We start from the raw sequence: 27,736 nt of genomic DNA, 5'->3' as shown, positions 1-27,736 counted from the left end.
GAGGCAGGAGAATGGCGTAAACCAGGGGGCAGAGCTTGCGGTGAGCTGAGATCTGGCCACTGCACTCCAGCCTGGGCGACAGAGAGAGACTCCGTCTCAAAAAAAAAAATGCTAGCAATTTTTGCACACTGATTTTGTATCCTGAGACTTTGCTAAAGTTGCTTATCAGTTTAAGAAGCTTTTGGGTTGAGACAATGGGGTTTTCTAGATATAGGATAATGTCATCTGCAAACAAAGATAATTTGATTTACTCTCTTCCTATCTGACTATCATTTCTTTTTTTCTCTTGGCTGATTGCCCTGGCCAAAACTTCCTATACTGTGTTGAATAGGAGTGGTAAGAGAGGGCATCCTTGTCTTGTGCTGGTTTCCAAGGGGAATGCTTCCAGTTTTTGCCGATTCAGCATGATATTGGCAGCAAGTCTGTCATAAGTGGCTCTTATTATTTGAAGGATGTTCCTTCAATACTTAGTTTATTGAGAGTTTTTAATATGAAGGGATGTTGAATTTTATTAAAGGCCTTTTGTGTGTCTATTGAGATAATCATGTGGCTTTTGCCTAGTTCTTTTTATATTGAACCAGCATTGCATCCCGGGGATAAAGCCTACTTGATGGTGGTAGAAAAGCTTTTTAATGTGCTGTTGGATTTGGTTTGCCAGTATTTTATTGAGGATTTATGCATCAATGTTTATCAGGGATATTGGCCTGAAGTTTTCTTCTTTAGTTGTATCTCTGCCAGGTTTTCATATCAAGATGATGCTGGCCTCATAAAATGAGTTAGGGAGGAGTACCTCTTTTTTAATTTTTTGGAATAGTTTCAGCAGTTGTGGTACCAGCTCCTCTTTGTACCTTTGGTAGATTTCTACTATAAATCTGGTGAATAGACTTTAGAATAGAGACTTCAAAGTAAATGTATGAAGTGGCTGGGGGAAATTCAGTAAGTACAGACTGTCACATCACAAGCCCTACCCATCCCAAGGGCCATCCGCCTCTCAGCTCCAGAAAATTGTTGTCATGTTGGAATGCTCAGTGGAACCTGACCTTCCAATTGTCTAAGGAAAGCCAAAGTTCTGGATTTTATGCAAAGTATCTGTGGTTTTAAATGCTGCCTAAAAATTTAAAAATTGATACAACAAGCAAACTAGATTGGCAGCCTGGGTGTCTCAATAGGATACAATCTCAATAGTTTTCCAAGTGTTTCTACACACTTTATTCCAAATGATCCTCACACCAACTGTGAGATGTAAATAGGGATTCATTGTTCCATTTTAGAGAAGAAAAATCAATGACTCAGAGGAGATGAGCAACTCACATGAAGTCACAGAGACAGCAAGTGATGGTAATAGACTAAATTGCTGGTCCTTTGAACCTTATACACCACATCTTTACAACTAAACTTCTCTGAAACAAAGACAAGGGTCCACAGGCATCAAAAAGGATTAAGGTATTGGGCACAGGAAAGCCACCAAAACAATGGGATTGCATGTTAGGCCGACTGTTAGCTATATCCTAGACCCAGACATTTTCCAGTGGAGAGGGGAGGGTGACAGAAAACATTTCCATAGAGGGCAGGGCAGTGGGGAGTATGAGGTAAGGTCAGAGTCACCTAGGGATTTTTAAGGTCACACTTGCTCACTCCCTAGTGATGCTGAGAAACAGCACCCCATGGGAGGTATAGATCTAAAATGGAAAATTTTTCTTTTAGTGGACATTACTACTGATGGGAATAGGCCAAATCCTTAGAGTAGATGGAATAGAAAAACAAATTGTGAATGACTGGCACAGTTCATACACTCCTAGAAGATAAAGAAGTAAGCAGAAGGACACAGCATGAGCTCAGTAATAAAAAGTCAGACCAAACTTCTCACTTCCTTTTCTCAGTGTATTAAAAGACTGCCAGATCAGGGCAGACGGGCAAGTGAAAACAAGGATTTTGTTCTGTGGGGTATAGGAGAGGGAGCTGTTTAGAAATAGGTGGAAGATTATTGAGTAATATCAAGGGTCCAACTGATGTTGAAAGTCAGGCATGGCAGGAATCTGCATTCTTCAGTAATACTCTCCCTCAGTTCTGAAGAGCATAGACATAGGATTAGAAAATGTGGGCTGGGTGTGGTGGCTCACGCCTATAATCCCAGCACTTTGGGAGGCCCAGGTGGGTAGATCACTTGAGGTCAGGAGTTCGAGACCAGCCTGACCAACATGGTGAAATGCTGTCTCTACTAAAAATACAAAATTAGCTGAGCATGGTGGCAGGCACCTGTAATCCCAGCTACTTGGGAGGCTGAGGCAGGAGAATGGCTTGAACCTGGGAGGCAGAGGTTACAGTGAGCCGACATTGTGCCATTTCACCCCAACCTGGGCAGTAAGAGTGAAACTCCATCAAAAAAAAAAAAAAACAAGAGAGAAAGAAAAGAAAAGACAAGAAAAGAAAAAGAAAGGTCCTGGTGAAAAGACTCAAGTGATGAGCCCAGGGTAAGCTGAGGGAAAGAAAGGAGGCAAGGGCTGGGCACGGTGGCTCATGCCTGTAATCCCAGCACTTTGGGAGGCCGAGGCGGGTGGATCACAAGGTCAGGAGATCAAAACCATCCTGGCTAAAACAGTGAAACCCCATCTCTACTAAAAATACAAAAAATTAGCTGGGTGTGGTGGCAGGCGCCTGTAGTCCCACTGACTCAGGAGGCTGAGGCAGGAGAATAGCGTGAATCTGGGAGGCAGAGCTTGCAGAGAGCTAAGATCGTGCCACTGCACTCCAGCCTGGGTGACAGAGCAAGACTCAATCTCAAAAAAGAAAAAAATGAAAAGAAAAAGAAAAAGAAAGGAGGCGAGAAGGAGACTCTTTGGACTGAGACACCAGGGGACAAAGTGCAGCCACCAACCAAAAGTCTTGTTGGATTGAAGAGCTCGTGCAGAGGGAATCAAGACATGGGTGACGTGGCAGGAGTATGGGTTGTGGTCATGTAGTGGGAGCACAGTTTATCACGTGGGTTTCCTGGAGAGGAATCAGATGTTTCTGACCATTACTAGCTGTGTGCCAGCCTAGAAAGTTCATTCTTAAGTCTTTTAGAAGTGGAAGAAAACAGGAAAATTACTTGCTAAATTACTCCGTGAAAGTCAAAGTCTTTCTTCCTTAGAACTTTTGAAAGCAAATTGTCACTAGGACATATGGGGCTTGATCTGGTCAACCATCTCATGGTTTTAAATTTTCATTTGGGGTTTTTATCTACCTCTTCATAGCAGAGCAAAACAAACTTGTCTTTTTTTTCCCATAAATATAATTAAAAGAGACAGGCTGAGGGAATTTATAGGCCTTGCCAAATTATGGGATCAGGATATTAAGTAAATCCCATTAGTTGCTGTAACTGAAGGCTCCAAAAGGGAGTATGGCATAAATTTGAAGTTCCCAAAAGTTTGCAGCTCCCCCTGGAGATGTCATAAAACAGAATCAGGGTTATTAGCACACATTCACAAAGGCTTGTTTGAAGTGGGGCATTTTCTAACTTCTTACGGATAGACTAGGCCTCCCTTGACAGTTTTGTTAAATTTAATGTTCTGTGAAACTTCATCAAAGCCTTTAATATTATGTACATGCCCTTAATTATAAACACATATTTCTGCTCTATTGTAAGATTTCTCCTGAACTTTATAGATCTGCCAGTGAAAGAGGAACCTTGGATAACACATGTGGAAATAACAAAAGTGGGGTATGAACCTGGATTAACCAGCACATAAAGAGCGCTGTTCCCTGAAAAAAAACTGTTAGATTCATTTAGGTAATCATCTCATGATGAATGTACTCTTGCTAGTACAACCTTCTTCTTACCATGGAGTTACAAATTAGGTCTGGAAGAGACATCTGGAAACATCTGGCCCCTTCTAAAGCAATAGCATTCCAGTGTGTTTTTTGACATACTAGGCAGACTCTTCCAATAATTCTGGATCTTACACATTAAAAGCTCTCAAGACAAGGTGTTAGTTTGATTTTTTTAACGTTTTATTTCCCCCAAAATAGCAATCAAATAACTGGATATACACATTTCCATTTTATAATCACTATCACACTGTATTCTAATTACTTGTTTAAATGTCTGTCTCCTCACCAGATTAGCCCCTTAGAGAACAAAACATGTATCCATCTCTGTAACCTCCTTATGAAACTACAGGTGTGTGCTGGAACTGCATCCTCTAGAAACAAGAGTACCAATAGGTGAGTAGCTTTCTTTAAGAACATTTGTTGCGGTATTGTTAAAATGGCAGCAAACTGGAACTAAACCAAATGTTTAGTTTGGGAATCAACTGGGGAATAATTTTAAAAGTTATAGTAAATCTATAGATAGAATATTATTTGACTTTTAAAAAAAATGAGTTAGAGCTACATCAGTTGACCTGGAGAGATGTCTATGATATATTGCTACATGAGAAAAACAACTTATAAATGAAATTATAGGGTGTTCTTCCAAACTGCAAAAGTAAACAGTGACACCTTGTGAAAAATACATGTGTTTATGGTTGTGGGAGAATATTCATAATGCACTAACAGGGGTTACCTTAAGGATGATCAGGAATTAAGGTTAATGAGTGTGGGAGAATAGTGTTAGCAAAATGCAAAAATACTCATGCCATAATGCTAAGGGAAAATGCAGAATGCATGATTTTAGCAATAGTTTTTTTAAAAGAAAACTTTACCTTTTGGTGTATTACTGGTTGATGCCAGGTATAGTTCTTAAAGCTCTACACCGACTGTTTCACTTCCTGCCTGCACCAACTCTGTGAGGTAGGGATTATTATTTCCTTAATTTCACATAACAGAAAACTGTGGCCCAAAGAAGTTACTGAATTGTGTCAGTGGTTACACAATAATTGGCAAAGCTAAGACAAAATAATAACAAATAGACAAAAAATGAAATTGCATTTCTTTCCTAGAAACTAACCAGATCAAATGAAAAGTATTCACTTAATTAAGTAATAGATCTGTGGATTATTTTTTGTCTCAATTTTTTTTGCTATTATTTAATATTACTTCATTTAAGTAAAGTAAAATTATTAAAAATAAATTCAATAAAATGGCTGGTATGGTGGTTTTCAAAACCTATCCTCAAGTCTTTTGATGTGGGAGGTCTGTGTTTCTTCCCTTTGAATCAGGTAGAGCCTGTGACTAATGGCTCTGGGCAACCACATGGGAGAAGCAATATTTTGTGCCTTTGGATGCTGAGTCAGAAAAGGTAATGCAGCTTCCTCCTGGCTTCCTCTTTGGGAAGCTTGATTTGGAGGATGCCAGCCACCATGAAGTGAGTCTCATACGGAGAGGAACTGAGGCCCCAGCCAACAGGCAGCATCTACTGTCAGACTTCAGATGGTGCCAGCCTCTTCCTAGCCTTGGAATCTTCCAGCTGAGGCCCCAGAAATCACAGAGCAGAGACAAATTATGCCAACTACACTTCGTCTGAATCTTCAGTGAGCACAATAAATGTCTGAGTTTTTGTTTGTTGTTACTGTTTTGTTTATGTTTGGTTTTGTTTGTTTTGTTTTGCTACTAAATTACATAATAACAGATAGCTGGAAGCGATTCTGCAGTGATGCTCATCAGTTTAGGGTAGGTTTTCCCTTAGTTTTATTGTTTTGCTCTCTTTAGGCATATTGTGGTGGTTAATTTTATGTATTAATCTGGCTGGGCCACAGTGCCCAAATATTTAGCCAACTATTATTCTATATGTTTCTGTGAAGGTGTTTTTTTTGTTGTTGTTTGGATGAGATTAATATTTAAATCAGCGGACTTTGAGTAAAGCAGATGACACTCCATGATGTAGATGAATCTTACCCATTCAGATGAAAATCTTAATAGAACAAAGACTGACCTCTCCAGCAAGAAGGAATACTACCAGCAGATTGAACTGCAACTCTTGCCTAATGTTCCTGCCTGCCACCTACCCCATCAGGTTTTGGACTCACCAAGCCTCCAGAATCACATGAGCCAATTATGTCAAAATAAACCTTTGTTTGTTGTCATTGCTTTGTTTCATATTTTGGTTTGGTTTGGATGGGCTCCAAATCAAAAAAGTGATCACTCTTCCCCTGAGCCAATCCAGTTCAATTAAATTCATATCCCATAGTTACCCCTCTAATTGTCTCACCTCATTCAGCACACAGAAGAGAAATCTCACTTCTGCTATGACAAGGCTGCCTAGATTTGGAACCACAAAATGGCATAACATAACCTCTCTCTTTACATACACACAAACACACACACACTCTCTGAATAGCACACATATTACACACATTATACCTTTAAGTCTGCTTCCCAAACCACTCAACAGTTTCTCTGCATCCAAGCCTCATTGTAGTATCCAAATAAATCACTCTGTTTAAGTTGTAATATGTGTGATATATTTAAGAGGTCTAGAATAGAGACTAATAGTAGCATGGAGTCAATCTTCTAAACTTCTTTCTCTCTCTCCCTCCTTAGGACAAAAATTGGAAGCAATATGCAGCCATTTCCAACAAATGAGCAGCCAGTATATTAGATTGCAACACCAAGGATAGAAAACTTTAGGAAGATAAAGACCTGGAAAGTAGATTAGCTGTGGCTTTCGCCTCGATGTGGCTTCATGGAGTTACATACGCCACTGAGAATTCCTGAGTGACAAAGTGATCAAATCCAGGCAAAGGAAAAAAAGAAAGGTGCAGCTTACCCCTCGAAGCAGTGAGCAACTGTCAGAACCCACTTCTTGGCAATGAGGACACAGCCACAGATATGTCCACTGGGTTCACTCTGCAGAGAACACTGCCATGGCCATCTTCCAGGGCGACTTGTCCGACCCCCAAGGATTCTTTTGTTCATTCGGGCAGCAGGGCGGCGCCCACAGTCTACCAAGGAGCAGAAGACACAGTTTGTGAGTTGATGCCAAACCTTGCTAAACGCTTAGCTCTTTGCTGTCACTTACAAGGGATCACTCTTCCCCTGAGCCAATCCAGTTAAGTTCATATCCCATTGCCACATCTCTAATTCTCTCACCTTGTTTAGTACACAGAAGAGAAATTTTACTTCTGCTCTGACAAGACTGCCTGGATTTGGAAACATAAAACGGTATAACATTAAGTTACATATTTACTGTTCAATTCAAACACTTTACCGGTGAAAAACAAGACAGCTCCAACTGTTACCATCGGAGATCACATTCTCTGAGCAACAATTCCTCTCAGTACAGGAATTCTCAAGGCAGGAGTGTGGTCAGATATTAATCATGTTGTGGGCGGGAGTATATGGAATATATATACTTCATTTTTTTAGTTTATTTAATATCATAATGTAATTTCACATTTGTGGGAAAAGAAATTATTTTAACAAAATTTCCCACATCATTTCGGCTGGTGGTACCACCACAATGTTAATTCAAACTACAATTCTCAAGGAGAGATGGGGGTACTTTTTAGAATCAATGGTGAGGAGGCAGCATGTCAGCTTTTTATGCTTATACAAAGTGGCGTGTGCTCAAAACCAGTTGAGAAATAGTCCAAGATGAGTAAAATATGACTTCAGAAATTAAAGAACAGATAAAGGAATGGAATATTTAGACCGGAAAAGAGTCTTACAAAGATTCTCAAGGTTAAATTTCCGCTGTATGAGAAGTTGACAAGAGGAAAAGTAGCTTAAATTTATTTCATATAACTTTAGATGACATGATCAAAACTAGTAGGTGCAATTTACAAGAATTGTGGGTTCAGAAAAAGAATTTTCTAAAATCTAAGTTCAACTTTGAATGCAAGAACATGGTCTCTGTTAAAGGATCTTTCAATGTGATGGCACAAGATAATTCAGTTTGGGGTAGAAATTTTAATCACTAAGTTGTCTTCCAACCATGAAACATTTACATTACAACCTCAATGTAAATGAAAAAGGACAATAAAAACCCATATTGGGACTTTCAAAAATACTATGATGTACTTAGAATCCTAGATATCTCAGATTTAAAACAAAACCCAACCCTAAATATATAATTTCTACATTCCTTTCTGAAGATTTACTGTATTTTCATTTCTTGCTACATTTACATAGGGGTACGTGTAATTATTTGCATACAATATGTAATACAGGAAAAGCTCATTTGCTTTCTACCCTCCCACAGTCTAAAATCCTCTCTTCCTTACTCTCTATTGCATTATCCTAAATTTATTTGCAGCACTTACCAAAGTCCAAAATTATTTTTACTAATTTATAATCTTTGTCTTCACTCCATATAGTGTACATTCCCTGAGATAAGGGCCTTTGTTTACCCTTATTCACTTCTACATTCGCTCAAAGCCTAATGTTGAATTTGGTATTAAAGAGATACTTAATAATTAGTTGTTATTTGTTAGATTGAAAACATATAGCTCTTAGGAATAGGAAAGTCATCAAAGACTATTCATCCAACTTCTTACTGGAAATTGCAGTTATAGAAGATAACACTTCTAATTAGTAAACCAAGACTAGAACCAAGTTTACTAACTCCCAATCTAGAATAAGTTATTTATTTATTCATTTATCTGACCTGAAAGGTTTTTTCTGGAATTCCAAGTTTGGGGAAACAAATCACTTTGTTAAAAGGTTTAGGTCATTGTTTCAGAGGAAGTATTTCAGTTGACAAATATGCAGGAATCTGGCTGCAGTTTGATCTGTGAGGAAAATGTCAAGACATTTTAAGAGGAAATGGTCCATTTTTAGTTTTCCTCTTTAAAATTCTTAAGAGGTAGTAACATTTATGAGCTTCAGAGTCAGATAAACTTATTTAGAGTTCAGACACTATCACTTAGCATCTGTGGGCTGTGAGAGTTGAGCAAGTTATTTAAATATTCTAAACTAAATAAAATATTAAAGCTGTAAAATATTGGATAATCATCTATGGTTCACAAATCTATTTGAGGTTTAAATGAGTCAGTGTATATAAGACTACCTAGCTGTGTGCCTATAATGCAATAAGAACTTAGTAAGTGTAAATTTCCTCAATTTGTCTTCCTCCTACACCCCACCCACAGACAAGTGAAGTAGCCCTGTTTAAGATGCAATGATTTTTTAGGGGAAACTTATGTGCACTTTCAAGGCAACTTGATTATAATTTCATTTTGTGTCTATTCCTCTCTTAGACATTCCAAGTTTTCTTAGTTATCAATACTTCAGTTCCCTCTGTTAACTAGTTCTATGTAGCATCTGTAGGAAATGCAGACATGAGGTTTTATTTTAAATAAGATATTAGAAGAAATCCAAGATTAGAACCCAAGTTCCTCTCTTCTCACCATGATAGTTTCTGTAATGATGAATAAAAGAGAAAAAAATCTATGTCTAGAAAGAAGAAATACAAGCAACCAATGTTGAAATGTAAAGGCAATAGCGAATCTATGGAAACTCTTCATTGATATGACAAATTAGGATTATCTTAAGTTAAAAAATGGAAGAAAGGCCTGATGAAAATTCTTGTTCTGTAATCTGACTCTGCACAGTTCTTATGAATGCGTTCTTACCCATTTACTAGAAGTTCATGTAAAGTGGTCCCATTGAGGCTCTCCCAGTTGGAGTGTAATGTCAGCCACCGCAGCTCTTTCTCCTGTTCCTGTATCAATTTGGTCACAGATGGTTCTCTGATACAAGGCAAATACTGGATAAGTATTCAAAGTACAATGATCTTTGAACAGGCATTTTCATTATTTAGCACTCATTCTCTTTCAAAAGGAAGCATTAAATTATGTCAACATTTCAAGAGGAGAATTTGGACTGTTACAAATTGTTGGAGTTGTTTTAGTTATTCTCCCTGCTGACCTGTGTTTGAACTTCATGAGATGTTAGGATTATAATGTGTATGATATAAAAGTTCCAACGGTAAAACATAAGAACAACTTTAGGCAGGGATCAAAGGTAAAATAAAATTTATGTAGCTGGGTTTTTTTCCTCCTCTTTCCTTGTCCATTGTAATTCTGCAATATAGCAATATCATAAAATAAAATAAACAACACATAAAGAGAATCAGTGGCATTTAGCATCTGTTTAGGCAGTATAAAAGTTGTAAGAAATGTAATATTTCTATATTTCTAGGTTTTTGGTTTTTTTTTTTTTTTTTAGATGGAGTCTTGATCTGTTGCCCAGGCTGGAGTACAGTGGTGTGATCTCGGCTCATTGCAACCTCTGCCTCAGGGTTCAAGTGATTCTCCTGCCTCAGCCTCCCAAGTAGCTGGGACCACAGGCATATGCAATCACGCCCAGCCAATTTTTACATCTTTAGTAGAGATGGGGTTTCACCATGTTGTCCAGGGTGGTCTTAAACTCCTGACCTCAAGTGGTCTGCACCCGTCAGCATCCCAAATTGCTGGGATTACAGGCATGAACCACAGCACCCTTCCTCACCTAATTATTATTTTTAAACTGTTGTAATCACATAATAGAAAATGAACAAAAACTTCCCCAAACTCATACTTTTAAAAAGGCAAGGAAGAACCCTCTAAAGGGAACACTTGATGACAGAATAAGAGCCAAAGATGAAAAACACAAGAGTATTTCATAATGAATGAATTATAAACATTTGATTTTTAAAACAAATGTCATACCTCCTAGCCACAATGAAGAAGAGTGGCGTAAGATATAAATTTATTTAGAAACTTCAATTGACTGTTAGATTATTGAAGATATTAAAAAAAATCTTACAGAAATAAGAATTTTTTATTTTTCTTGGCCAAAATGAATCTGGCTCTCCATCAATTCCAGAAGTTCTGAATGTAGAGGCAAAGTGAGATAGAAAGTATAAAAGTCAGAGGCCACATATACTGGTCATGGTGTTTGTGGTAACTTGCATCCTGATAACCTGCATCCTGAGAATTCCCTTCTGCAATAGAACTACCTGTGGACCTCCTAAATCCAGGTAAAGCCAAAGGAAGATAAACTTTAGATTTTGTTATTTCATCAGGTCATTCTTAAATCAGGTATTCATAGGGCAACAAGATACTTGCATGGGGAGTGCAACTGGGAGAGAGTGTGCACTGATGCTGGATAGGAAAATCATTGCAAAGAACTCAAAGGCCCCCTAGCTCCCCTGAGGAAGGGCTCCACAGACATCCACAGGATGTTTTTGCATTTCATTCATTAGCTTCCAAGAAGAAAGGCAATTAAGCCGGAATTTCTCAGTTACAAGTAGAAAATTTAAGAAATTAATCAAGGATAGGAGAATATCATTATAAAAATTAGGTTTTCATGAAATTCTTGAACACTGGCATGTTTCTCATGCACGAACGTAAACTTTTAGCACTAGAAATGTCATCCTATGCCCATTTTAAAAAGTCAGTGGATTTGCTTGGTTGTATTTCTGCCATCGTACAGAATCTGAGCATCTGCATAACTTCAATTTTCCTTTCTTTTTTACCCAGCTTTATTGAGGCATACTTGACAAATAAAAATTGTACATATTTAAGGGGTGTAATGTAATGTTTGATATATGTATACCTTGTGAAATGGTTACCACAATCAAGCTAAGTAGCATATCTATCACCACCTAGTTACGTGCATGTGTGTGTGTGTGTGTGTGTGTGTGGTAAGAACACTAAGGCCAAGAATCTTAGCAAATTTCAAGTATACAATTTAGTATTGTTAAGTATAGTCACCATGTTGTACATTAGATCTCCATAACTTATTCATTCCACATCACTGCATCTTTGTACGCTTTGACCATCTCCCCATTTTCCCCATCCCCTAGTTTTTGGCAACTAACATTCTACTCTCTGCATTTACAAGTTGACTGTTTTAAATTCCACATGTAAATGAGATCATGCCTTATTTGTCTTTCTATGCTTGGTGTATTTCACTTAACATGTCCTCCAGGTTTATCCATATTGTCTCAAATGGCAGAATTTCCTTCTTTTTTAAGAATACTGAATACTGTTCTATTGTGTAAAGAAAATGTGGTGTGCATCTATTGATTCATACACGGAGAAGGAAATTTTAGCAATGATCTAATCCAGCACCTAGAACAAGAGTATAAATGGAGGCCCAAATGCCATTTGTCTACATATTTAGATGTTATAAATCAAGTTATCAAGCTGTCAAAGAAAATCTCTCTCCTCCTCTCTTGACAAACATATCTGCTAGGTTCAAATATAGATCTCTTGGACTCCTGAGAACAGTGAGTTTCAAACATTAGCATTCATCAGAATCACCTGGAGGACCTGTTACAACACAGATGTTTGGCCTCATCCCCAGATTTTCTGATTCAATGAAGTCTCAGATGGGACCCAAAATTTGTTGCTCTACCAAGATCACAGGTGATAATAATGATGCTGGTCTGAGACCACACTTTGAAAACATCATTCTAGAAAAGGGATGAGGCTCCATGTGAGCATAACTCCTTGGCTAACAGAGTCCTTAACCCATGGGATGAGCTAGAGAAGGAGGTCCGGAGGGTCCCTCTAAATCATGGTTTCTCACCCTAGGTGCTATTGACAAGTTATACCAGTTAATTATCTGCTATGTGGGGCGATTCATGTGCACTGCGGGATGTTTTGTAACATCCCTAGCTTCTACCCACTAGCTGCTAGTAAGATCCCATCAACTCTGGATTTACAATGTAAAAAATAATGCCTATAGACATTCCAAATGTCCCCTAGGACAGGGGTCCCCAGCTCCAGGGCCCCTGGGGACCAGGCCACACAGCAGGAGGTGAGTGTGGGGCAAGCCAGCAAAGCTTAATCTGTGTTTACAGCTGCTCACAATCACGGGCATTACTGCCTGAGCTCCGCCTCCTGTCCCATTAGCAGCCTTAGATTCTCAAAGAAGTATGACTCCTATTGTGAACTGCGCATGCGTGGGACCCAGGTTGCGTGGTTCTTATGGTAATCAAATCCCTGATGATCTATCACTGTCTCTCATCACCCTCAGATGGGACCATCTAGTTGTAGGAAAACAAGCTCAGGGCTCCCACTGATTCAACATTATGGTGAGTAGTATAATGATTTCATTATAATGTAATAATAATAGAAACAAAGTACGCAATAAATGTAATGTGCTTGAATCATGCCAAAACCATTCCCCCCATCCCACCCCAGTCCGTGGAAAAACTGTCTTCCACAAAACCAGTCCCTGGTGCCAAAAAGGTTGGGGACAGCTGCCCTAGGGGCAAAGTCACGCCTGGTTGAGAACCACTGCTCTAAATAATGGGGCCTGAAAGCAGTGCTATACAGAGAAGCAGAAGGATTTGCCTTATATTTACTTCTTGAGGAATTGTGTAGTCATAAGACACACATACAAATATTCATTTTTCCGACGCTGAAATGAGAGAACAGAGCTCATTAGGAGTTCTGGAACATCCTAACATTATGAAAGGGATTAAATATTTCAAGGCTTAGGAGAACAGCCAGATCCCTAGACAATTTGGCCTACTCTCCCATCCTCAAGTCACTTTGTTTTAGTAATAAACATCCCATGTTCAAATTATGATTATGTTGGGGTTGCTTACTTAAAAAACGAAGGTCATCACAAATTCCTCCAAAACCAGGGCTTTTCTCTTACCTCTAACAAGACAGACGTGCAGGAATTACCTAGACATGTAACACATTTCAGTTGAAGGATAAGGTTTGTCTCTTGCGTCTATTGATGGGGGAAAATAATCTAAGCATCCAACCTCAGTCCTTGACAGTTCATCTTGACATATAAATGCCTTTCACAGTGGATAAGATAAATTATTCGCAATTCTAAATATCCTGTTGCAAACTTGAAACATTTACACTAAACATTTTGTATCTGATTTCAAATATCTATTCTTGAATCTTGTCATATTCTCCCTGTTTGGGTCCCATAGATTTGACATATTAATACTGAAAGTTACTTATTATGTCAAGTAGAAATTTTGACAGACAGGCACTAATAGGTTTCAAACAAAACCTGAATGAACTCTGCTACACAAACATTTCTCAGGCTGGATAGCTCAGTTCAATGGAAGTTTATACAGCAAAACTTCCATCAGTAGAAATGCTTAAAGCAGAGCACAAGTTCTGAGCTTATTTTTCTAGTTAACTCAGTATTTTAAAAACATTTTTTATTACAATCCTAACTGACGATAGATAGATAGATAGATCAATAGATAGATAGATAGATTTTTCTTTTTCTTTTTTTTTTTTTTTTGAGATGGAGTCTCGCTCAGTCACCCAGGCTGGAGTGCAGTGGCTCGATCTCAGCTCACTGCAACCTCCACTTTCCAGGTTCAAGCAATTCTCCTGCCTCAGCCTCCCGGGTAGCTGGAGACTACAGGCTCGTGCCACCACACCCGGCTAATTTTTGTACTTTTTGGTGGAGGTAGGGTTTCATTATGTTGCCCAGACTGGTCTCGAACTCCTGACCTCAAGTGATCTGCATGCCTCGGCCTCCCAGGGTGCTGGCATTGCAGGTGTGAGCCACTGCGCCCAGCCTATAATTTTATTCTCTTATTATGTGTTTGTCTATCTCAGAGATGGAGCATAGTAACTGTATTAGGCAAGGATCTATAGGTACAAATGACAAAACTATCTCAAAGCAAAGAAGGGGAAGGTTAATGGGTCATATTTCATAAAATAAAAGAATCAACAAAACTAAATATTTAATCCATTTGCAATATAAAAATTACAAAATTGTAATGTGAACTAAAATTTAAATTTATAAAATATGACTATTAAATATACACTATCATTCTAATATAAATTAGAAAACAAAAATAAAAATAAAGCACCATTTAAAATAAACATCTTATTATAAGTGTAAAAATAATCAATCATAAACATTTTGAATTAAAATATCATTTGAACATATATGAAATTCAGTCTTATAAAACAAATATGTTGTAAGAATATTTTTGAGCAGAAGTGTCTACCTCTTTTGGAATCTATGCCAATTCAGCTATTTCCTTCTGGCTATTTTATTTTCAAAAATCCCATCTGCTTTTTTCGAGCACTCAACCTTTTGGGACAACACTTTTTTTTAAGAGATAGAAATGCAACATTTTATTGACAATTTAATTTTAGTTTCAAAGAAAATATTTCTTGCTTATCTTCACATCTTTTGCTTCATCATGTAAAGCTAGAGATTATCAGTTTCAATTTCAACATACTTTTTAAATTCCAGTTCTTCAGAAAGACTCTGAACCAGAGTAGAATGTATTTTTCTAACACAAGTCTTGCTTTGTTGGCTGCTATTTTCTTCTTCTTGAGTATAACAGGAATATAAAAATGCTTTCTAAAAATATGTGCATCTCTATTCACTTCAAAGTTTTAAGTCAATATATAGCTCTATGGGTCCATTACAAGATAAATAATTCAAAATTCAAAAAAAGTAAACAAATATTGAATTAACAAAAAAAATTGGCATTTTGAAAGTGCCTAAAATAGTACTGGAATATGTGAGTATCAAAAAGTGGAAATGCAATCAGTTACTAAAGAGATGTGGATGGTCTTCAAGATGATCAATGCCAGGGAACCAGTAACCTCAGGGCTCTTCAACTCTCGTCTCCACTTCCTTCTGTGTTGTGGGGAGGAGGGCAAAGGGGATGACAGCTTCATTGTCTTAAAGTAAGTTTTCTATAAGCCAGAGGACTAGTTGCCTACAGTTCTAAACTCACAGGCATTCATCTTTATGACCAAAAAAGAAAGAAGTCATCTTTCCCAGGTCCAATTAAAATAAATATTGGGCCAGGCATGGCTCACGCCTGTAATCCCAGCACTTTGGGAGGCCAAGGCAGGTGGATGATGTGAGGTCAGGAGTTCAAGACCAGCCTGGTCTACATGGCGAAACCCCGTCTCTACTAAAAATACAAAAATTAGAAGGGTATGGTGGTGGGCACCTGTAATCCCAGCTACTCAGGAGTCTGAGGAAGGAGAATCATTTGAACCTGGGAGGCAGAGGTTGCAGTGAGCCAAGATCACACCATTGCACTCCAGCCTGCGTGACAAGAGCAGAACTCTGTCTTAAATAAATAAAAATCTTGTTGAAGAACCAAGAATCCCAAAACCAATCACTGTGGCCTGGCAGTAAGATACTTTGATTGGTCCATCTTGGGGTAGGTACCTACCCCTCAACCAATCACAGACCAAAAAGAGAGTCATGTACAAAGAAGGTCGCTCCCATTTGGAGCCCAAGGATAAAATGGGAAGTGAAGCAAATATCCAGAAGGAAGCGATGTAAGCCCCAAAGGAAGGGAGGAATGCAGAGAAGCAACACCATATGTGCCTGCTGCCTGTGACCTTAATTGAAATGAGTTAGTTCAAAAGATTATTGTTCTTCAGAATCAAGATTCTACATGTTCTTCAGTTTGTATGTTAGTTTTGGAAAGACATAGGAAAGGTAAAAGATTAGGTTGACATGTTTATTAATGTTACAGTGGGTTAGTCAGTGAGTGTTCAAGCTGATATAAAGTGAGTTGGAGCTCAGAAGAAACATTATAGTGACGGTTTAAACAAGTGACAGAGCCAGATAGACAAGGGTTAAAATTGATGATTACAGGTTAATGAGGTGGGATAGAAATGGAGATAATAGATTGGTGTGGTATCAGATGGAGTCCCTCTCTAAGGAGCTATTATTTTAGTTAGAGGAACAAATTACAAACATGTAAAAATTATTTTGGATACTGATAATTTCCCTGAATAAGACAAAATAACCAAATGTGATAGGGTTACATGCTGAGACTGAAAGCTACCTCAAGTAGGATTGTCAAAGAAAGTCTCTCTAAGTCATAGATGTATGAGCTGAAACATGAATAATGAAGTCTTAGAGTTCCGCATTCTAAGTAAAAATAACAGTGAAGGCAAACCCCCCAAGATGGGTATGAGCTTGAAATGTTTTAACATCAATAATAAGGTCAATGTGTCTAAAGTTTAGTGGGCAAGTGGAGAATACTAGGATATTTATTGGGTCAGAGAGGAAGGCAGGGGCCAAATTATGCAGTGTCTGGCAGGTCAGAGTAAGAAATCAGATTTTCAGTCCAAACTGTAAAATAATAAGATAAGAAGACCAAAGTCTTTTGCATGTAGGTAATATTGTTGCTGTCAGTCCTGTCTTTCAGGTAAAAGCCAGATTGCAGTAGGTTTTTAAGACAACATGAAAAAGACACCTTATCAGAAGTTAAGTCATCATTAAGGGTCTCCTGGTGTATCTAGCTTCAAAAGGAGACTGATTCCTTACAAGGGCTTCTAACAGAAATAATAGAAGCCCTCTTTGGTCAACTCCTGATGGATTATTCAAGTTATAAATCATGTTCTTATTTACCCAGGATCCATTCATATCATGTCCAAGACAATGCTACAACCATGGTGATGAGTGGGAATAAATTTTTGGAGGAAGTTAAAGTGTAAACCCTTATACCAGGGATTATTAGGGACTAGTAGGTCATATAATAGAAGCTATCTTTGTGGTTTTGCCTAGATACAGAAACATGCTTTGAAAAGAATGTTTGACCAACTTCTATTGACCAACACTAAAAGATTAGGGCATAAAATCAAATTGCAACTAACTCCATAAAAGCATTTTTGCCAAAATCATAGGGCCCAGACACACTGTTTCCTGATCATCTAACTGTATATACAGCTTGTGGAGCCCAGAGATATAAAGAGTCGCATTTCCCTTAGACTAACTCACTCAAATACCAGATGTTACAACTGAGCATTCGGCAAATATCAGAAGGTAGTCTAAACTCTGATTTGTATCATCAATTAATTAAATGCCCATAAGTTTTTTGATACTGAACATGCAGGTAGCAAAGTCAATATGCTGTTAACGTGGTTTGGCTGTGTCCCCACCCAAATCTCATCTTGAATTGTAACTCCCACAATTCCCACATGTCATGGGAGGAACCTGGTAGGAGGTGATTGAATTATGGGGGCAGGTCTTCTTGTGCTGTTCTCATGATAGTGAATGAGTTTCAGGAGATCTGACGGTTTTAAAAATGGGAGTTTCCCTGCACAAGCTCTCTCTTTTTTGTGTGCTGCCATCCACGTGAGATGTGACTTGCTCCTTCTCACCTTCTGCCATGACTGTGAGGCCTCCACAGCCATGTGGAACTGTAAGTCTATTAAACCTCTTTTTTTCTTCCCAGTCTCAGGAATGTCTTTATCAGTAGTGTGAAAATGGACTAATACAGTAAATTGGTACCAGGAGAGTGGGGTGCTGCTATAGGTACCCAAAAATGTGGAAGCAAGTTTGGAACTGGGTAACAGGCAGAGGCTGGAAAAGTTTGGAGGGCTGAGAAGAAGACAGGAAAATGTAGGAAAGTTTGGAACTCCCTAGAAACGAGTTGAATGGCTTTGATCAAAATGCTGATAGCAATATGGACAATAAAGTCCATGCTGAGGTGGTCTCAGAAGGAAATGAGGAACTTGTTGGGAACCGGAGCAAAGGTGATTCTTGTTATATTTTACTAAAGAGAGTGGTGGTATTTTGCCCCGCCCTAGAGATCTGTGGAACTTTGAACTTTACAGATGATTTAGGTATCTGGTAGAAGACATTTCTATTTTTTTTTTAGAAGACATTTCTAAACAGCAAAGCATTCAAGAGGTGACTTGGGTGCTGTTAAAGTCATTCAGTGTTATAAGGGAAGTAGAGCATAAAAGTTAGGAAAATTTACAGCCTGACAATGCGATAGAAAAGAAAATACCATTTTCTGAGGAGAAATTCAAGCTGGCTGCAGAATCTGCAAAAGTAATGAGGAGCAGAATGTTAATCCCCAAGACAATGGGGAAACGTCTCCAGGACATGTCAGAGGTCTTCATGGCAGCCCCTCCCATTACACGTCCAGAGGCCTAGGAGGAAAAAGTGGTTTCATGGACTGGGACCAGGGTCCTTGTGCTGCGTGCAGCCTAGGGACTTGGTGCTGTGTCTCAGCTGTGCCAGATATGACTAAAAGGGGCCAAGGTACAACTCAGGCTGTTGCTTCAGAGGGTGGAAGCCTCAAGCATTGGCAACTTCCACAGGGTGCAAGTTGAGCCTGCAAGTGCACAGAAGTCAAGAATCAGGATTTGGGAACCTCTGCCTAGATTTCAGAGGATGTCTGGAAATGCATAGATGCCCAGAGAGAAATTTGCTGCAGGGGTGGGGCCCTCATGGAGAACCTCTGCTAGGCAGTGTGGAAAGCAAATGTGGGGTCAGAGTCCCCACAAAGAATCCCTACTGGGGCACGGCCTAGTGGAGCTGTGAGAAGAGGGCCACCATCCTCAAGACCCTAGAATGGTAGATCTGCTGACAGCTTACACCCTGTGCCTGGAAAAGCCTCAGACACTCCATGCCAGCCCATGAAAGCAGCCAGGAGGGAGGCTGTACCCTGCAAAGCCACAGGGGCAGAGCTGCCCAAGACCATGGGAACCCACCTTTTGCATCAGTGTGATCCAGATGCAAGACATGGAGTCAAAAAGAGATCATTTTGGAGTTTTAAGATTTGACTGCCCTGTTGGATTTCAGACTTGCATGGGGCCTGTAGCCCCTTTGTTTTGGCCAATTTCTCCCACTTGGAATGACTATATTTATACAATGCCTGTACCCCCACTGTGTCTAGGAAACTAACTTGCTTTTGATTTTATAGGCTCATAGATGGAAGAGACTTGCCTTGTCTTAGATGAGACATCAGACTGTGGACTCTTGAGTTAATGCTGAAATGAGTTAAGACTTCAGGGGACTATTGGGAAGGCATGATTGGTTTTGAATTGTGAGGACATGAGATTTGGGAGGGGCCAAGGGCAGAATGATATGGTTTGGCTGTGTCTCCACCCAAATCTCATCTTGAATTGTAACTCGTGGGGGCAGGTCTTTCCTGTGTTGTCCTCATGGTAGTGAATAAGTTTCACAAGATCTGATGGTTTTAAAAACAGGAGTTTCCCCACACAAGCTCTCTCTTTTTTGTGTGCCACCATACACGTGAGATGTGACTTGCTTCTCCTTGCCTTCCACCATGATTATGAGGCCTCCTCAGCTCTGTGGAACTGTTAAGTCCATTTAACCTCTTTTTCTTCCCAGTCTCAGGTACGATCTTAATTAGCAGCATGAAAGTGGACTAATACAGCTATCACAAGCATTTAGGGGCTTCATTTATACATTTTTCTAATCAAATAGCCATCATACTTCCAATATGGGCTGAACTCTTGAGATATCAACAGATGAAAGCAAAAAGTTTTTCAGATTCAACAAAGAACTCTAAATCTTCTCATCCAGACAAGCACTGAGTTGAGAGCCTAGCATTTGAGAGTAAGACATGGAAGGTATAATTTGGGTCTAAAAAAACGCAAGTGTTTTAAATCAACTGCCTCTATCAAGAAAGCATTTCAGTAGAATCCCTGCAACACATGAAATTTGGTAGACCTGCATTCTTGATAAATTCCCTCCAAAATATACCCCCTGAAGTAGATGAATGATCCACTTGGAATTAGGGTATGCTGATTCTGGACCCTACATACACTACAATGCCATTCTCTTTTTTTTTTTTTTTTTTTTTTTTTTTTGTTGAGACAGAGTCTTGCTCTGTCGCCCAGGCTGAAGTGCAGTGGCCGGATCTCAGCTCACTGCAAGCTCCGCCTCCCGGGTTTACGCCATTCTTCTGCCTCAGCCTCCCAAGTAGCTGGGACTACAGGTGTCTGCCACCTCACCCGGCTAGTTTTTTTTGTATTTTTAGTAGAGACGGGGTTTCACCCTGTTAGCCAGGATGGTCTCGATCTCCTGACCTCGTGATCCGCCCGTCTCGGCCTCCCAAAGTGCTGGGATTACAGGCTTGAGCCACCGCGCCCGGCCTCTACAATGCCATTCTCTATAAATGTTTACTGAATGAACTGATGAATGAGTGAGTGATATAACAAATTTATACTATCAAGGTAAGATTAAAGTTTTATGTTTTTCTTGTATAATTTTAATAGAAATGCCATGTTCTATGCAATAAGTCTACACCATTCTCAGATGGCAAAATATCTGGACTTTTTTCTAACTTTGTGTTATTGGCTGTTCACCTACATGTCTTCCCTGCTCCATTATAAACTCTGACGATGTTATTCACTTTGCGTCCTCGACCCAATGCCTAGTCCAGTACAAGGCCCATAAGCAGATACTCAAAAACAAAAAGGGAAGGGAAATATTGAATGGAATTAGTTGGGTGTTGCTTTTTAAACTTCATATTTTTGATGCAGAATATGTCTGAATGTACAAAGGCAGGCTGGCACAAATTCCACTCCAGAAGCTAAGAAGGAACACCCATTCCCACTTCCCTCCTTTTGCAGCATAGGCCAATCATGGCCAGACAGACCCTTCTAGCAAGGGCTTTGATCTGGAGGAAATGACTCACAGGTGCAGGGTGACTTAGAGTTTATTTGAGTCATCAGTGGCAGAATTGTGAATTTGCAGCACAGTAACTGGTCTCCAGAGACAGTGGTCACATGGCAGCTGCCTGAGCCTGTTCCCTCAGCAGGAAGCTAGCCTCATCTTGACCATTACCATCATGGCTAGCGTAGCCTATCTCTCCAGATTTCTGTCAATTAATGAGCCACTCAAGTCAACTAAAGAGTAAACTTCAAGGCAACTAAAAAGTTCAAAAACTACTGGTACTCATTTCTTTAGAGGACTTATCACCACTTACCCATTTTTCCCATTAAATCAGTCAAATAATGGATATGGTTTTCCAACCACACCTCTATCTCAGATTTCCCTAGCCCTTCTGTGAAATAAAATAATCTAAAATAAAAAGTATCTGTATGTCTATTTGCATTTTATATATCTAAAGATATCTAAAATATAATATTGAAGTTTCAATTTCCAACTATGTTGAGAAAATGGAGCAAATGGAGTACATATTTTTTTAAAAATCCAGTGTGCACACAATAGCCAAAGTTGGGAATAATCCAAATGTCTGAATGGATAAACAAAATGTATATCCATTTAATGGCATATTATTCAGTCACAAGCAGGAAGGAAGTACTGGTACATGCTACAAGACAGATGATTGAAAATGTGCTAAGTGAAAGAAACCAGATGAAAAGGCTACATGTTGTATATTTCCATTTATATTGAAATATCCAGAATAGGCCAATTTATAGAGGCAGAAAGCAGATTAGTGGTTACCTGGGCCTGTGGGTATGAGAAAATGGAAAGTAACTGCCTAGTGAGTACATAGTTTCCTTTTGGGATAATAAAAGTGTTCTAAAACAAATAGTGGTGATGGTTGCACAACATTGTGAATAAAATAAATGCCACTGAATTACACATTTTAAAGTGGTTAAATGGTGAATTTTATGTGTGTGCATTTTAACACAATAAAAACCCTGATACGCACATATTTAGAAGAAACATAAAGAAGCATATTTAAAAACAGAAACCTATCTATTTACAATAGAACAGCTATGTTCAGGGTGGCTTGTCAAAAGAACTTTCCGGTTGTAAAATCTTTGCAGTTCCAACCTTATACTTTGCAGATAAAACCTTATACATATGAAGAAAGATGCTTCATAACCATATGCAAAAGATTTTTCATTTATCTCTGAACACAGTCATATCCTATTTGATTTAGACACAATAATGAAGTTGTAAATATGAAGTCTAATTTAATAGATCTTGGCAAATACAATTTTCCACTCTCGTAAAGTTTAAGGTTCCTTTATTATAAATGAGCATCGGTTATTCAATTCCGAAAGATACGGGTCTTTTCAGGGGAGAAGTGGACTCAAGATGTTGGGAGCTACATATTAGTAATTCTTTGAACTAGGAAAACAAAAATGTGCTGCTAGTTGCTATCCCATAACTGAATGACTCATTATTGTAAAACCGTTTCAATTTTGTTCAGTGGATCTTAGGAAATGGCATTTACTCAATTTTTTATTTAGTCTAGAATTTTAGAACTCCTTTGTCTTCAATTTCTCTAATTTCTACACTTTCCCCAAATCTGAAATATATCGACGGTGAAAGAAATACTTACATATTCTAAGACACCGAAAATTATTGCTTTCCATCCCCAATGGAACTGAAAAAGAAAAACCTCACAAAATAGCAAGTATCTAACTTTCAAAGGATCCATTTCAGTATATCTGTATCAAAGCCAGAGTGAATCTTTTCATTCTACTGAGAAGCGAATATACTGAACTATTTCTTGATTTACATTTACTGCCTTACTTAGAGTAAACAGAAATGCCAGCAACTTCAATTTCTTTAAAAATGTGTTGCTTAAAAAGAAATTTTCAATAACCTCTTGGGGGAAAATTACAAGATTTTTTCATCGAAATTCCTCAAAGGAAATGATCACAACGCTTTTATAAATAATGAAAGCATTTCGTTTCAGAAGTACTTAAAATACAATTACATCGTTTACTTTTAGAGACTCCACCAAAGTACATTTCCAGCGCACACTCCTCAGGGCAGTTGCCTGTAATGAAATGCGGTCCTCTCACCTGATTCATTTCCCGGGTTTTGAAGTACTCTTTGTTCGAGAGCACTAACTCTCTATGCATCCATAAGGAAGATATTACTGCCAAGTTCCATGAAGCTTTCTGAGAAATTCATCAGTGCTACAAACTACTGACCTTACCCTAAACCCATCTGCTTGCAGGCCAACTGACTGAACATCTCCCGCCAGCCATCTGCACACACATGGTGTTCTGTGGCAGCTCTGTGAACCATCAGAAAGGAAGAGGAGTTCACATTTATAGAGAGGGTCACTAGGGAAAGAAAAGACAGGGGAAACCCTAATTAAAAACATTTCTTCCCATGAAAGCACATAACTTTACATGCCTCTGCTTCATTGGCATACATTCATTTTTATTTATTTTCATTAACCATTTGGTGTGTACCTACCCTGTGCAAATCACTGCCTTCAGTGTGCTAGAGGGCTAAAAAAAAATGAATCAGAAATGTTCTCTACCCTCAAAGAACCATAGACTCTAATGAAAGAGACAGGCAGTTCTTAACTTTTCTTGATGAGTCAGAAGAGAGCCAGAGCCAGGACTCATCCCATGAGTTAACCAGGATTTGCATAATTACAAGAAGCGAGTTGTAAATCCATTTCTATCATTTCCTTCAAGAAAGCATATGAGAATGCAAGTGCGTGAGAGGGATGCAAATTTAGGATTAATGTGGTATATGTGTTAATTCCTATTATATAAAGGAGCATCCTCTGTACTTAACCAGCCTCAGAGCACTTATGAAATGCTGCACAATTGATCACAACACACATGAGAATCGTGATTTGGCTGGTTGATGCAAAGGACTGAGAAAGAGCTGAGCGAATGGAAAGAGTGATGAGTGCGGGATGAGGAAATTAATCAAACTCAAGATCACAAACTGCAACACTGGAGGTGCTGGTAGGAGATGTCTTTAATTCCTGTCTGTGTAAGGAGCTAGATAGTTAGAAGTCTTGGACCTAGAGAGTGTAGGGAAGGCAGAGGAGCCACTTGACTATTCTACTCTAGTAGGTATAGATGACAAAAGAATGGCAGACTATCATTAAATTTATTGAAGTTGGGTTTTAATGAATAATTTTTAAATCCTATTCCAGCAATTATATGATTACAACATTTTGAACCCAAATGTTTTTCCCTATAATATAAATATTTCAAATAGTGAAGTAGCTTGGTGGGGAAATTTTCTGTGAGTTGGAAATAACACACATAGATTACCACTATCAGCTTTTATAACAGTAAAACAAAATAGAGGAACTTGGCCAGTAAAATCCAGGAAGTAATTTAGGATTCATTTAGCTTCAGTGGCTGACAGGCCTGAGAGAGTACAACAGATGGCAGAAACAGGTAGCTCACCACAGTCCCATTCATCTGAACCGTCTGAGCAGTCGGCTTCACCGTCACACCACAGGTTACGTGACACACATGCATGGTTTGCACATTCCAGCTCATCATCTTGGCAAAATGCTGGCATGGGGAACAAAAAGTGAGAAGGAAAACATTTTAGAAATAAATGTGATTATCACTAACATGCACATCTTCATGTGCCAGTGCCAGAAAGAAGAAAGTATGTGATCTTCATGTGCCAGTAGAAGCATGGAAAGAAGAAAGTATGTGATCGCTGAGACTTCCAAACAGACATGAAAATAGTATAAACAGAATTTGTAAAATATTATTTAATAGACATCAATACATACAAAGAGCATTTAAACAGAATTACTACGTTCAAGTGACTCAATGTTCTGGTTCTAACAATCAGACTGAATAAACGGTACTCATAGCAGCAGAAATACCCAAGATCAGAGAACGGGGTTAAAATTCGCATGAGCAGAGTATGAGGGATGAACAGACTGAAGCCACCTTAGAAAGAAAACAATCTCTGTCCACAGAGATGCATAATGGGTTTTTTATCTCTATTATTAAATGACTCTGTGAATCGTATATAGTTCTCTTTTGAGTTTTAAAAATTATAGTAAATCTCCTTGATTGCCTACTTAACCATTTCCTTTCTTCCTCCTTTTTTAAGGGAGCCCATTTTGGTTCAGACCCCCACACCTGCCATCCCCAGTTTCAAAGGAAGATCCTGATTAATTTAAGCTGGGCATGGCATTTTTCTGTCTACAGTTTGTTTGTTTGTTTGTTTGTTTTCTGAAAGAATTAGTAGTCCAGGAGTAAACATATGCTCTGATATCATAGGCCTTGGCCTATGGTTGTGTGACTGTGCTTCACAGGACGGCTCCTTCCCAAAATCTGCTGCTGTGCCATGTGCCCTAGTTGGGGACAGGAACAACCTGGAGAAAACAGCATCTTTTTTTTTATTGGTTCTCCCTGAATGGTGCTTCTTTTTGCAGTTCAACTGTTTGTAGGAAGTGTCTTTTCTAACTACACAAAGGCTCCTGATGGCTAGCTGTGACTCTGCCCAAAGTGACCTGAGCAAATCCCTTAATGATATCTTGGAGATATGAACATGGTCCTTTCTCCTTCTGGCTGGACATGATAAAAGAAGCATGGTGCCCCAGGTGCCCATGGTAACGTCATCTTTTCAGCATTGTGGGAGCCAGCCTGAGTTGAAACTGAACTGAAATCACAGACAAGGTACTAAACTGCCACATACAGCCTCAAGAGTCCATCTTACATTTGACTCTTTATATGATAATATAAAACATGTGATTGATATATATATATATATGATAAAAGATAAATGTCTTCATTGTTTGTCATTTCAATTCGGGCTTTTCTGTTTGTTTCTGTTTCATTTATCTATCTGTAGGTAAAACATCTTAAGAGACATAATTATTTTCCGGTTCTAAAAGCAATGGTCATTCATTTAGAAAATGTAGAAAAGAGAGAAAAGCACAAATATTTAATAATTACACCACCCAAAGACTATAACTGTAAACTTTTAATTATGACTTTCTGATCTTTTTCTATGTGTGGATATATGTACTTTCAAAACTCAGGACAATAGTGCACATAATACTGAATATTTTGTTTTACTCAACTAACGATATAAAATGAATCCAAGAGAAATTTTTCTTCTCTAATCTAATTTTAATATTTGCATATTTTTTTTTGTATGGTTGTAGTTTATGTTCCCTATTTTCAGATATTTGGAGGTATTTTAATTTTCCCATACTATAAATAATGCCAGAAGAATATTATAGTATGTATATTTTACATATATTTAGTTGGCTTCTTAGAATACGTCTTTACAAGTGGAGTTTGATCAAAAGATATGAAAATACCAAAAGATTTGTATGGATACTTACACATTTTTAGCTTGTATTCAAAATGAGACTTAACTGGTGTTTAAAATAAAAATGCTGTGTTGACAAATTCGCATAAGCACTTACAGCAGTTTTTTTCATCCATATAATCAGGGCAGTCTGGGAACCCATCACAGATGACTGTGTGCTTCAAACATTGTTTATTGGATGGACATTCCCAAAGATCTCTCTCTTTACAACCTAGAGACAGAAGAAAAGGTTATTTGCAGTAGACATGGAGTTGAAAATAATGATAAATTCAGTCAATGTAGAAAAACTACACTGTAAAGGCATGATGTCGGCTGGGCGCAGTGGCTCATGCCTGTAATCCCAGCACTTTGGGAGGCCGAGGCGGGCGGATCACAAGGTCAGAAGATCGAGACCATCTTGGCTAACACAGTGAAACCCCGTCTCTACTAAAAATATGAAAAAATTAGCCAGGCTTGGTGGCATGTGCCTGTACACGGGAGGCTGATGCAGGAGAATTGCTTGAACCTGGGAGGCAGAGGTTGCAGTGAGCCAAGATCATGCCACTGCACTACAGTCTGGGCAGAGCGAGACTCTGTCTCAAAAAAAAAAAAAAGCATAATGTCTTTTTTCTTAAAAAGTTTTGACCCCTGAATACCATGAATAATAGAATTCTAAAAGTAGAAATACCCAATAATATTCATATTATAATATAAATTGTACAGCTCTCCTAACAAGATCAAAAGTGACATATGGGACCAGGCACAGTGACTCACGCCTGTAATCCCAGCACCTCGGGAAGCTGACGTGGGCGGATCACTTGAGCTCAGGAGTTAGAGACCAGCATGGCCGAGATGGTGGAACCCCATCTCTACTAAAAAATACAAAAATTAGCCAGGCGTGGAGGTGTGTGCCTGTAATCCCAGCTACTTGGAAGGCTAAGGCAGGAGAATCATTTGAACTCGGGAGGTGGAGGTTGCAGTAAGCCGAGATTGCACTACTGCTCTCCAGCCTGGGTGACAGAGCAAGACTCTGTCTCAACAAAAAGAAAAAAAAAAGTGACATAGGGGACATGGAGAAAAAATTTAAAATCATACATTAACATTCATCTTTAGCTGTTCC

At 38.7% G+C, this 27,736-nt stretch overlaps 1 protein-coding gene across 5 annotated transcripts in view; it reads right to left on the bottom strand.

Moving 5' to 3' along the window:
- CORIN (corin, serine peptidase) overlaps window positions 1–27,736 on the bottom strand; it is a 266,093-nt gene that overhangs the window by 15,755 nt on the left and 222,602 nt on the right. For all 5 annotated transcript variants that reach the window (XM_011927324.1, XM_011927327.1, XM_011927328.1 and 2 more), the window contains 6 exons: window positions 26,735–26,848; window positions 24,738–24,848; window positions 23,513–23,642; window positions 9,492–9,608; window positions 7,009–7,058; window positions 6,686–6,860 (listed from right to left, as the gene is read on the bottom strand). In XM_011927324.1, coding sequence (XP_011782714.1) covers window positions 6,686–6,860; window positions 7,009–7,058; window positions 9,492–9,608; window positions 23,513–23,642; window positions 24,738–24,848; window positions 26,735–26,848 — 697 coding nt within the window. The remainder of the gene's footprint in view (window positions 1–6,685; window positions 6,861–7,008; window positions 7,059–9,491; window positions 9,609–23,512; window positions 23,643–24,737; window positions 24,849–26,734; window positions 26,849–27,736) is intronic.

Source organism: Colobus angolensis, unplaced genomic scaffold, assembly GCF_000951035.1.
Source record: "Colobus angolensis palliatus isolate OR3802 unplaced genomic scaffold, Cang.pa_1.0 Scaffold71, whole genome shotgun sequence".
Lineage (NCBI taxonomy): Eukaryota > Metazoa > Chordata > Mammalia > Primates > Cercopithecidae > Colobus > Colobus angolensis.
Note: the sequence above shows the minus strand (reverse complement) of the source record. Positions and strands in the feature narration are given on the sequence as shown.